The sequence below is a fragment of the Haemaphysalis longicornis genome, unplaced genomic scaffold (genome assembly GCF_048455015.1).
Source record: "Haemaphysalis longicornis isolate Haplotype H1 unplaced genomic scaffold, Haemaphysalis longicornis Haplotype H1 scaffold_5, whole genome shotgun sequence".
Classification (NCBI taxonomy): Eukaryota; Metazoa; Arthropoda; class Arachnida; order Ixodida; family Ixodidae; genus Haemaphysalis; species Haemaphysalis longicornis.
Genome location: NW_027526385.1, coordinates 162,238,973 through 162,252,538, shown reverse-complemented (window position 1 = coordinate 162,252,538; position 13,566 = coordinate 162,238,973). Strand labels below are relative to the sequence as shown.

The 13,566-nt window shown below is 48.0% G+C and overlaps 1 protein-coding gene across 1 annotated transcript in view; it reads right to left on the bottom strand.

Moving 5' to 3' along the window:
* Positions 1-649: 649 nt before the first annotated feature.
* Positions 650-13,566, bottom strand: part of LOC144139497 (uncharacterized) — a 47,727-nt gene continuing 34,810 nt past the window's right edge. The window contains exon 5 of the mRNA XM_077671822.1: positions 650-970. Coding sequence (XP_077527948.1) covers positions 786-970 — 185 coding nt within the window. The 3' untranslated portion in view covers positions 650-785. The remainder of the gene's footprint in view (positions 971-13,566) is intronic.

The window sequence follows — 13,566 nt, the reverse complement described above, 5'->3', positions numbered from 1 at the left end:
TGAAGCAAATTAATAACTTCCTTTTAAAGGTGACGGCTTGTGTAGTTCAGTTTTTCAGTGTAGACCTTGCTGCCTCCAGTAACTGTATTCATTGTTTATAATTGCTATTTTACCAACGCTTGTACAAATATTTTGTTATTTTGTCTCAAATTTGATGTTCATTTTTGCGTATTCTCTTTTTTAATTCATGGAAACTGGAAGCAGGTATCAAATCAAAAAAACTAATAAATAAAGAATGCTTATGAAATAAGTTTATAAAAAACGGGATAATAAAATAAACAATAAATTAGTTAAAAATAGATAGACACTAGTGAAAAGTGCATTGTAGTGGGCATCATTAAGCAAATGTGAATAGTAGGCTACAAAAATTGTTTTCCCTGAGTGTCAACTACCGTAACAAAAAAGGACTAACACCAGCCTTGATGCTGCTGAAAGTGCGAAAACATGGCCACTGGAACTGTTCGAGGGGAAAGCACGGATGGCGGTGTTTTCAACGACCGTGCGAAAAATAGGGCCGAGCCGCAAGTTCGCATCCGATGGGTAAAGAGCTTTGCGCATTCCAAGGTGACCAGTGAAATATTGTTTTATTCTTTGCAGTACGCAAGTTGTGCTATATGCATACTACAATTGTTATGTTATTTGTTTAAAACAAATGATGGAACATCAGTGTGTCCTTGAGTGACCACAAATTTAGATAGAACTGCAGCCACCAGAAGCAGGGCGTCATTCGCAACACGTCTACGAATTTTTAAGAGTGCAACATTAGATGATGATGATGATGATAATTAATATTTATTTGGCAAGCTGGTGCAGATGTTAGGGCATCCTCCCGGGGGGGGGAGGGAGATTCCGTAATCCTGGGTACCCTCAGCTTGGCTGGCTGTCCAGGGCTCGTCAGGCGGTTCTCCGACTTCTAGTAGAAGAGTGAAGGTATTGGGGCAAGGCCTGGTGTCTTCTGGCACTCCCAGATCTGCAGTTACAGCGTACAGGGTGTTGAGCAGAAATTGCAAGTAGACGGGTATTGGGTGCTTGTAAATCTCATGGAGTATGGTTGTGTGGGGGTACGGATTTGTTTGTAGTCTTTGCAGGGTGGTGGCTTCTGGTCTTGTTAACTGGAAATGCGGAGTCGGGAAGGTTCTTTGGCCCTGACGGTAGTAAATGAGAAAGTCAGCATACCTGACGAAAATTAAGGTATTTTGAACTATTCACTGGTGTGCACGTAACTCATGAAAACAAGAGCAAAAATATATTGAAAATGGAAGCCCTTGTTCGATCTCTCGTGGAATAAGCATTGTGAAAGCTCATCAGAAACGTTCATTGAAAACATTATCGGAAACTGGGAATACTTTTGTATGAAGGAATTTATATGAAATGTGGCCGAGTGTTTTGTCATAATGAAAAATTGCGTTAACAGGACGGGACTGAGTGAAGGAAACACAAAACAGCGCAGACTAGCAAACTGAGTTTATTGACCACAGCATATGTACTACCACTTATCGGCACGTGGGCAATCAACAGGGAAAGATAAAACACACATCACTAAACGCACAAGCAGCCACATATCGGTCAATAGTCCAGGAACGCGATTTCTTTGGTCGATAGGGATATCGACGCAACGCTAATGCAATTATCACCCGCATGCGCAATTTCTCGTGCTTCTATAATCTCCCGCGTGAGCGAGTCACGGCTCTTGGCAATCACCTCGGCTTTGTAAAAAAGGGGTAGCAATTTCTACAATCACGGCAATGAATAGCTAGATGCCCATTGTTAGAGTTCCGGACGTTATTTCTATGTTCTCGTAGCCTATCGTTAACGCATCTGCCGGTTTGGCCGATGTATACTTTTTTACAAGGTGATTGCCAAGAGCCGTGACTCGCTCACGCGGGAGATTATAGAAGCACGAGAAGCGCTTGCCCTCGTGTACTGTGTCCCTGTTTTTTTTCTGCGCTCAAGATGAACGTTATGGAACATAATACACAAATGCTGTAAGATACCCAGACTGCCATGCTTTCGAAGTACGCGTCAAAGATCAAAGAGGCAGGCAACTAGCGCCGCCAGAAGTACAGGCGGGGAACCACGAAATGGCGGAAGAAACAGCCACCATTTTGAAAATGTCCGCCTGCGGTGGCACACTACTCACTTTCACTCCTCGAAAAGTTCATGTCCACACTTTTAAAGCGGACGTGTGTTCGATATGGTATTTGAAATCGCAAAGGCTATCCCCAACTTCCTGACACGCTCATTCCTGGGCTGCAAGGAATCGCTGGGAACAAAGCTACTCATATATGTATATCGAAGGCATACCATTCCAACATCAACACGAAAGAAAGCGTAATCCTTCATCGCCTCAAAACAAATACGTGCCTCCACAGAATAATAATAAACCGCATCTACCCCACGCAGTTTTTGTGTCCCTAACCTTATTAATGCATGCACGACAAATTTCCGCACACGAGCATTGAGTGCATTTGTAAGGACCGCAGCCCAGACCACCTGTCTATAACCAAGCATTGTCAACAACTGTGACGGCCACACCACAAGATCATGTCTCTACCTCTTAAAAAAAGCTTTCAAGCGCTGCGAGTCGATGAAGATCCGCGGAGCAAATTGAATCTGGTAAACCGGGTAAATAAGGCAGACGCTGCAAGAAGTTTTGTGGACTGGGAAGAACTACCACCTCAATCCACAGAAATGGTCATGTCTGGCTTGTGCTTTCATAGAATTAACGTTTATTTTTTCTCTCGCCGCTTTTCCTCTAGCGCCATCGCAACCTTTATTTCGTTGCATCTCGGGTAAAGTGGATTACTTTCCTGTATATGGATATTTCCTGCATATGAATATGAACAGACGCAGTCACATTCAGATTCTGTATGCGGAGTAGTAGCTACTTCTTTTCGTTAAGCTAGAGACACCTCTCTGTTTAGAATAAGGCTCTGTCTCCACTTATTTCTCATAAGGTGTGAGAACATTTCGCACCTCTTAAAATCAGAGCAGCGCCTTTCGAGTTGTCAGAGAGATTTCTAAGTTTGTTAAAAAAAGGTCCTCAATTGTACATCTCTAATCGCACTCTTGATTTCATTTTTCTTACAATTATTCATTTCAGACTGCCTTTCCTCTACCTTGTTATTCAAATTCTTGCCATCGTCTGTCGCAGCTTTTTCTTTACAATGCCCTTGAGAGCCTTTTCAAGTTCTTCCTTGATCATAAGTGGGAATTCGCGAACTAAGCCTTTACTGTAAGTAGTTACCCTGGCCTAACAGTGAAGGCATACAAACAGGTGTAAAATAGTTCTGCTTCTTTGATTGTCTCGTTCTTGTAGCGTGTAACCCTCGCCACCTGCAAAAACACTTGAACAAGGAAAATACAGAAATCAAACCAGTCGAGCTAAACATAAATGCGATAGGTCTAAATTATTTGCGAGTAAACCTGCCGAAAGCGCCCTGCTCCACATATGTAACAAAGCGCGACCATAAATAAAAGAGAATAACTACCACTGTAAGGTCATCTTTGCTGATCCCAACTACGAGAAAAAAATTTTGTGCTCAATCCGTACGAGCTGGGGTGCACTCGGCCAACACTCCCAAGTAATGAAATGTAATCTACCTCTATCCCTGAAATGGAGTATATACAACCAATGAGCTCTCTTGGTGATGATGTTGAGAAGGGAACGTTGGCGCCCTAATAAACAAAAATAAAAAGAAACCAGATGGCTGAAGGGTCATGGGTCGAATATTATTCGACTATGACGAGAGACAGAAAACAAGCTTCCTGGATCAAAAAATCTATAGTAAAATATCATCATCAGATTATTCATCATTAAGCTGTCTACGCCCGCTGTACGCCAAATGACCCTCTCGTAGATATCCAGTTGTCCCAGTTCAGTGCTAACTGCGGCCGATTTATCACCGCAAACTTCTTGATCTCTTCTTTTTATCAAAGTTTTCAGCGCCCCCTGACACGCATGCCTTCTCTAGGGATCCAATCTGTTACGGTTAATGACCAAAGGTTATCTTCCCTTCGCCATAAGTGATAAGGCTGCACCCAATTGTTCTTCGTAATTTCTATTACCATGTCCTTAACAAACTTTTGTTCCTTGACCCACTCCCCTCTCTTCTGGTCCCTTACGTTACGCCTATCACCTGCAATTAGAGTGCACGCAAAGTCGTCCTCAATTTCAGTGGAACCCTGTTAGTTATCCTCCAAGTTTCATCCACTAGATTAGTATTGGTAAGATGCAGCTGTTATAGAGTTTGCTCTACTCTTTGCTAGGAATCTCGGGGGACGGCTCGCAAATATTGATTACGGCACTGGACAAGCAGAGTAGAACCGTGGGCCTGAAAAGTATTGTGCAGAAAACTGAAGTAATAATAAATGGCCTCGGGAGACCACAGCACTTTCAGATAGGTTGAAAAACAGCGGAAGTGGTAAGCGAGAGTGTTTACTTAGGCCAGGTAGTGGCCCCAGATCTCAACCATGAGACAGAGATAATTAGAAGGATAAGAATGATCTGGAGTGCATTCGGAAGGTATTCTCCGATAATCATAGAACGGGACGAATAAATCCTGTTTCAAATAAGGAAAATCAAATATACTTCGGGTGGACGCATAGTTGCATGAATTGACAATCGTTGGACTATTAGGATGACAGAGTGGACACCATCGGACGGGTTTAGAAAAATGGGAAGACCTAGTACTCTTTTGAGGGACGAAAAAATAAATATGTAGGCAAAGATTACACTCAAGTTGCGCGGAGTAGGTTCGGTTGGAAGTCGACGGGAGGCGCTGCCCCTGCAGTGAACATAGTGGGCTGTTGATGATGAATACATACTTCATGGTTAGACATGTAGTCATTTTATTCATAGCGTCCAGGCACCTTCCATATTCATTTATCTCAATACTGCACGTGTACGATTTCAAATATTAGCTGCAACCAACTTTATGGTCCTGTCTTGTCATCGTAGCTAGTCCTCGGTGATGACGTGACGGCGACAGGCACCAAAAACAGAAGCCTCAAAAAGTTAGCGCTTGCCCCCTTCTTCGTCATGCCTAGGTCGCTCCCGTTACGAAACTTATGTCTATCTAGTTGCGCTAGACAGGCACACGTTACTTTTATGCAAATTGTTGGGGGTGGTAATTGTGCTGCGATATGGTCACTGTGGCTGCAGTGCTTTGGCTTGAATCTGCACACATTAAAAGTAACAAAAATAGCTTACATTGCTGTGTTATTTACGCCAAAGTGATTAAAACTCAATTTTCTGTCACTTTACACGCCTTTTTATTGGCTGCGGCTCCCTCTCTTGACTACGCTTGTCATCAAAGCCAGGCACATACTGAATCTAGTCTGGAGAAAGCACCATAACCCCTACAATGCAACACTCCGCCGCACTTAATCAGCTTTCACATTCCGAGGAACTGCTTCAAATTTTGTTCTTCGGACCTTCTCAAACATGCTTAACCCGCGTACACTAGAACTTCAAGCGACGCGCAGCCCACATATGCTTGAAGTGCATCGCTAATGGCTTAATAAGGCATGCCGAATTGCTAATACCCTCAAGTTCTTTCAGTTACTTCTACTTGTTATCGCATGTTTCATTTTTGCTAGAGTTCGTTCTGTATTCGCAAGAATAGGGCCGAAACTATTGCGCCTTTTCAATTTGCTCGCACTACGTCGTACTTGTTATACAAGCAAGGCTTCTTTGGTTGATTGCTGCTGCGTTGAGGTTTTCTTTTATTTTGTACTTTTTCTCGTGATTTCTGTTTTCTTAGATTTTCAGGCCTACATGGCACCGAGATTACTTTCGTGGAGAGATCAAGCTCCTAGAACATCGTCAGGAATATTGTAGCATCAATAACACATATATCAAAGCAGCGCCATGGTCTAAACACTTTCTCTTGTTATTCAAAATATATTGACTTAAGTTCAGAATCGTAACGTTTGTTACGTTAGATCAGGCAACAAACAAATGAGTGTAAGCCCGCAATCAAGTCATGCCTACGACAACGTTTTTTTACATTCCTGACCAGCTCTTCCATCAGTCTTTTCTTCCTCTATTCACAATACTCAGCAAAGAACCATGTCGGGGAATGGAGAAGTCGTGAAGCCTCTCGGCTTCTTAATTTCTTATCGCCCTATCTTCTTTGTCTACTCACAGTCCAATACAATAGTATTCTTTGACTCAGCGAATTTTTCCACATTGATTTGGCACTGCGTAAGTAGTGCCGCTGAACAACGCCTTTTCTGACTACAGAGGGCCAAAATTTCAGTTGGCATATTTGTCTTTCTTTGTGAAACTATTTGTCAGCAGTTAAATAAATGTCGCACTCTTCACCAAAAATGCTGATGTCGTCTCTATAGTACACTAGATTCTCGGCTAAATGTTCTCTTTCATGGGTTGTCGAGCTTGAATTCCTTATCTCTGTTTTTATGAAGGCACTTACATTGTCGCATTGAAATTTTTGCATCACAACCCATTTATTTAGCATTTCCCAATATGAGCTACAGCATTTAGGTGTTCATGAGTTACAGTATTTGTCCGGTTGTACACATATATATATCTTAGCTTTATCGATGGCACCTTCAAATTCGAGTTTTATGCAAATCATTTGTAGTTACTCCGTAAACTGCCTGTTTTGTTTGCCATCTAATTTTTCATATAAAGTTGAATGTACTCTTTCTTCAGAGGATATTTCTCTGTCACTTGCTTCCTGTGTTCCTATAGGGAGCCCGCTTACTTGACCTAGATCTAGCACAAATAAGCCATTGTCATCAATGAATCCAGTAAAGTATATTGCCGCGAACCATACATTGGGTTTGTTTATTTGTGTTTTGCTTTTACCGCCCGGCTGCGCTGGTCTGTGTTATCTCTGCGCCAAGGGAAGCGCGTGTTCCATTCTTTCTTTCTGTGCCGCATGTGTTATCTGTTGTGATAGGGAGAGCATTCCGATCTAACGTGAACAGCCCAGAATAATCTTCTTGGATCTACTATGTTCTCGATGCAAATCGACGTTTCCAGAACCACGCGCACCAAAAGATAAAAAGCCTGCAGTGCAGACGCCGGGGCATTCGATTCGACGACACTCCTGTGTCGTCGAATTCAACGACTGCCTTCGATTCGACGACTGCCTGTGCAAGTCAGTTTGTTGACCGCTGCTTCGCCGCCTCTGTATTCTTTTGAGTTGTTAGGGGAGCACAAGTTCGCTCCAATAAACGTGTTTCTCATTCAACACCACTGCATCGTCCTTGTCTTCGTGACATCTGGTGGAGGCGCTGGGTACGCAACCTTCATGCCCACTACAACCTCGAAAAGCCGCCAAGCCAGTCCAACAAGAGCCAGCCCCCGCCTGCAAGATTTACCGCCCGAGTTCGGTTTGATGCCAGAAGGGCCCAAGAAAAGGAAGGCTGCAACCAACATCATGGTGCAAGAAACAACGTCGCCAATCGTCATGCAGCAGCCCCGGGAACCGCCATCGTTCCGAGGAGCCCCCGCATAAGACCGAGAAGAATGGTCGGAGAAACTGGAGCGCGTCCGGAAATTCAACAGGTGGGATGACGCAGAAACGTTCCGGCAGGTTTTCTTTTACTTGGAAGATTCGGCTCGCACTTGGTTCGAGAACCACGAGAGCTCCTTGACAAACTGGGCTCAGTTCAAAAGCGAGTTTACTAAGACCTTCACTATCGTCGTGCGGAAAGAAAGAGCCGCCCTTTTGTTGGAAACGCGCACGCAACACCCCAACGAAGGTGTCGTGATCTTCGTTGAGGAGATGAAGCAGCTATTTCGCCGCGCGGACCCCGAAATGACGGAAGAAAAGAAGTTGCACTTCTTAATGCGCGGAGTGAAGGAGGAACTATTTGCTGGACTTGTCCGAAATCCGCCCAAAACCGTCGCCGAATTCGTGACCGAGGCCAGCACCATTGGGAAAGCCCTCGAAATGCGTGCCAAGCAGTATGACCGCAACTTTGTTGGCGCGGCCAATGCGAACGACTTTGGCAGCACGCGGATCCCGGCCGACAGCCTACGCGAGACTATCTGCGCAATAGTGAGAGAGAAGCTGAGGAAACTTCTCCCAACGCCGCCGCAGCCCCAAGTCGCTTCCCTCACCGACGTGATTAGAGAAGAAGTGCAACAAGCGTTGGGAACTTCTACGCCATCCGAGGTACCCCGAGAGCCACAAGCTATGACATACTCCGCGGCTGTTCTTCGACCCCGCCCTGCTCCAACACGCCGTCAAGAGGCCCCGCCGTACCGCCGCCCACTGTCACCCGCCCGACCCCGGTAGCCCGAAACCAGACGCCGAGGAAGACGGACGTATGGCGAACTCCCGATAACCGTCCTCTGTGCTACCACTGCGGAGAGGCCGACCACATTTACCGTCGCTGCCCATACAAAAGACTCGGACTGTGTGGTTTCTCCGTCGACGCTCCTCGCCCTCTCCCTGGCCAACGACCGCGTGAGATCGACGAGTATCTATCTGAAACCAGCCGTGGCCCAGCGGGTTTCAACCGTTCGCCGTCGCCCTACCCCTACCAATCGCCGAACCGCCGTAGCAACGCTGACTTCGCCCGTGGAAGGTCCCCCAGCTCATGCGGGGGAAACTAAAGGCGGCAACTTCTGGAGGTGAAGTTGCTCTACGGCGAAAAACTAGAAACCCTCAAACGACGCAAGGACGCGCTGAAGACAGTGATTCACGACATGCCCTCATCCCGCCGACCCGACCTAACCCTGACGAGACTCCCGAACACGACGACAGCTACACGGCGCGACGCGTACCCGACCTGACCGAGACGTCCGTTGAGAAGACGACGACAACGACGATGCACAGTGCCCGACCATCAACACGTACAAGCAGAGATACGACGCCCCGACGAACCCGGAACTCGAGGTCGACTGCATCTGACGTCAAGGTGTCCATCGACGGCTTTGACGTAGTCGCCCTCGTATACACGGGAGCTGACTATTCGGTAATGAGCGGACCATTTGCGTCTAAACTGAAGAAAGTTATGACCAGATGGGACGGTCCGCACATACGCACAGCAGGAGGCCACCTCGTGACGCCAAGTGGAACGTGCACATCGCGCGTCACCATAGACGGCACAACGTACCCTGCGGCGTTCGTCGTTCTGCCTAACTGCTCCCGCGACGTGATTCTCGGAATGGACTTTTTGACGGACAACGGCGCAATAATTGATCTGCAGACCAAGTCGATAACATTTTCCTCCAATCACTCCACGACGCCGCAGCCGAACCCCGATCACCGTGCTGCTGTCAGGATCGCCGACGATCACATCACCCTGCCACCCCGCGCAAGCTTGATGATCGCCGTCTGCTGTGAGGATGCTGCTTCTGACATCGACGCTATCGTAGAGAGTGATCGAAGGTTGCTTCTCGACCGCGGGGTCTCCGTCGCAAGAGGCATTGCGCACTTTAAGCAACGCCAATCTCACGTTTTGGTCACTAATTTCACCGAAGAGTACCAGCATTTAAACAAGGGAGCTGCAATTGCGTTCCTCGAAGAAACGCAAGAAGCAAGTGATGTGATCGCAGTCGCCGACTTTGAACGCACACCCGTACAAACATTCAAGCTCCCGCAGCCATTCGACGTGAATCCGGCGCTACCGCAAGAACAGCGGAAAAAATTATTGGCTTTGCTGCGTCGCTATAGCGAATGTTTTTCGTCGAGTGCAAAACTACGTCAGACCCCTCTAGCGAAGCACCGAATAATAACCGAAGATGGAGCCCGACCTACCCGACAGTCACCGTACCGCGTCTCTTCACACGAACGGGAAGCCATCCGGACTCAAGTCGACGACATGCTGAGCGATGACATTATACAGCCATCGAAAAGCCCCTGGGCTGCGCCCGTCGTACTCGTAAAGAAAAAAGACGGCACATTAAGGTTTTGCGTTGACTACCGGCGACTGAACAAAATCACGAAAAAGGACGTGTACCCCCTCCCCCGAATCGACGACGCCCTCGACCACCTTTGCCACGCGAAGTACTTCTCATCGATGGACCTGAAGACCGGCTACTGGCAAATTGAAGTGGACGAGAGAGACCGAGAGAAGACTGCATTTATAACCCCAGACGGCCTATACGAGTTCAAGGTGATGCCGTTTGGGCTGTGCACAGCACCAGCGACGTTTCAAAGAGTCATGGACACTGTGCTAGCTGGCCTTAAGTGGCACACCTGCCTCGTATACCTCGACGACGTAGTGGTATTCGCCCCGACTTTCGACGAACACCTTGCAAGGTTGGAGTCTGTACTCGAGGCCATTCGTACGTCGGGGTTGACGCTGAAGCCTGAAAAGTGCCGTTTCGCGTACCGTAAACTCAAGTTCTTGGGCCACGTCGTCAACGCCGCTGGAGTCATACTTGACCCGGCAAAAACTTCAGCCATTGCGAACTTCCCAAGGCCGAAAGACAAGAAGGGCGTGAGGAGATTTCTCGGGCTGTGCGCATACTACCGGCGCTTCGTCGCAAACTTCGCACGCATTGCAGAGCCACTCACGCGCTTGACGAAAGAAAGCACCCCTTTCAGCTGGGAAAACGACCAAGAAAAAGCATTCGGCGAGCTGCAGAAACGCCTGCAAAGCCCGCCCGTGCTCGCTCAGTTCGACGGAAATGCCGAAACGGAAATGCATACGGACGCCAGTGATATAGGCTTGGGTGCCGTCCTTGTCCAAAAGCAAAGCGGCTGCGAAAGGGTAATCGCCTATGCTAGCCGTGGTCTGTCGAAGGAGGAGAAAAACTATTCTGCTTCTGAGAAAGAGTGCCTGGCTATTATTTGGGCGATTTCAAAATTTCGCCCATATGTGTATGGAAGGCCATTCAAGGTTGTAACAGACCACCATGCGCTGTGTTGGCTCGCCAATTTGAAGGACCCCTCTGGCCGTCTTGGGCGGTGGAGCTTGCGCCTGCAGGAGTTCGACGTTACAGTCGTTTATAAATCCGGCAGGAAGCACTCTGACGCCGACTGCTTGTCCCGCGCCCCCGTCGACCCACCACCACAAGACCCTGATGAAGACAGCGCGTTCTTCGGGATCGTGACGGAGAGCGACCTAGCTGCCCAGCAGCGTGCCGACCCCGACTTACGTGTCATAATCGAGTACATCGAGGGATGCAACGTTGCCGTTCCTAGGACCTTCAAACGCAGCTTACCAGCATTCAGCCTGAGAAACTCCGTCCTTGTGAAGAAGAATTTCAGCCCCGGAACAAGAGCGAATTACCTTCTCGTCATCCCCGCGGACCTTCGTGACGAAATTTTGGAAGCGTGCCACGACGACCCGTCTTCTGAACATCTGGGCACAGCCCGCACTATTGGAAAAATCAAGGCGAGGTACTACTGGCCCGGCCTTACCTCTGACGTCACCCACTACGTCAGGAGCTGCCGTGACTGCCAGCGTAGAAAAACGCCGCCGACAAGACCCGCCGGACTTCTGCAACCGATCGCCGTTCCATCGAGACCATTTCAACAGATTGGAATGGACCTTTTAGGCCCGTTCCCTACGTCACGATCACAGAACAAGTGGATTGTCGTAGCGACAGACTACATGACGCGCTACGCAGAGACCGCCGCTCTTCCGAGGGGGACTGCACAAGAAGTGGTGAAGTTCTTTATAAGCCAAGTTGTGCTGCGACATGGAGCCCCGGAAGTCATAATCACAGACCGCGGAACGGCATTTACTGCGGAGCTGATGCAAGGAGTATTACGCTACAGCAACACGGATCACCGAAGAACGACGGCGTACCACCCCCAAACGAACGGACTAACAGAACGTCTGAGCCAGACAATCGCAGATATGCTGTCAATGTACGTTGACGTTGAACATAAGACTTGGGACGAAGTGCTCCCGTATGTCACGTTTGCGTAAAACACGGCTATCCAGGAGACAACACAGCTGACGCCGTTCGAGCTTGTCTACGGTAGAAGGCCGACTACGATGCTCGACGCCATGCTTCCGCACGTAGAAGACGACGACCTCAACGCCGACGTCCACGGATACCTTCAACGTGCGGAGGAGGCCCGCCAGCTCGCTCGAGCTCGTGTAACGGACCAGCAGCTGGTGGATGCGGGCCGCTACAACCTCCGACGCCGAGACGCCGAGTACCAACCAGGGGATCGTGTGTGGGTTTGGACTCCCATCCGACTACGCAGACTGAGCGAGAAACTTCTGCGACGGTATTTCGGACCATACCAGATTCTGCGACCTGTCGGCCAACTTACCTACGAAGTGATCCCCGACGGTGACTCCGGCACATCACGACGACGCACGCGGCCTGAAGTCGTCCACCTGGTTCGCTTAAAACCTTTCTACGGACGATGACGAACTTTTATTTTCATTTGTTCGGACTGTCGCTTATGTTAGCATCGGGTCGATGCACTCTTAGAGGGGGGGTAATGCCCCGAACCATACATTGGGTTTGTTTATTTGTGTTTTGCTTTTACTGCCCGGCTGCGCCGGTCTGTGTTATCTCTGCGCCAAGGGAAGCGCGTGTTCTATTCTTTCTTTCTGTGCCGCATGTGTTATCTGTTGTGATAGGGAGAGCATTCCGATCTAACGTGAACAGCCCAGAATAATCTTCTTGGATCTACTAAGTTCTCGATGGGAATCGACGTTTCGAGAACCACGCGCGCCAAAAGATAAAAATCCTGCAGTGCGGACGCCGGGGCATTCGATTCGACGACACTCGCCTGTGCAAGTCACTTTGTTGACCGCTGCTTCGCCGCCTCTGTATTCTTTTGAGTTGTTAGGGGAGCACAAGTTCGCTCCAATAAACGTGTTTCTCATTCAACACCACTGCATCGTCCTTGTCTTCGTGACAATATTGAGCGAGGGATTCCATTCACAGCCAAGATGATTTGCCCTATTTATTAAACTCCTTGATATATTTTTATACACTTAAAATATATTCAATTTCATTCATCGATACAACTTTGCTTCGAAGATGAGCATCCGCATACTGGCGATTCTCCGGGATACTGCGCCTTTAACCCCGAGTGGGCCAAAGAGCCCCAGAGAAAGATCCCACCTCCGCTTCCGTAGTTTGTCTCATAACTGTCTCAATAACGGCACTGCAGAAAAACGGCGCATTTTTTGGCCCTAAGCCACTATATATCTGATGAGGCTGAAGCACATCCAAACTTCTTTTATTCTAATCAAAGAAACATATAGAACACTGACAATCCTCGGTTACACGCACAGAAACCCATCTGTTACGTAAGTACGCGTGGTGGCTAAAACGTAAAATCAGCTGTCACCCGCGGATAGGGCGCCATTCCTATACAGTAGCAAATCACTATCTACGTACCTCCTGCATCATTCCCTTTGAGTGCTCGTACTGTAATAGCAAAGTCGTTGCAGTTCTCACACGCGTCCGCACAGCCGAGAAATGGTTCTTTTCTCAGCCTTATACCAGCTATCGACACTGCCTCACGTTTTTGTGAGTTTGCCGGGATCCCGGCTCTCATCACGCGTCACTCAAATATTTCAATTCTCACTCTTGCTGACTTCATTGCCCGTTTCCGCAATTAGATTAGACCAGTATATCGGCTCGAGGAAGTTCTCTCG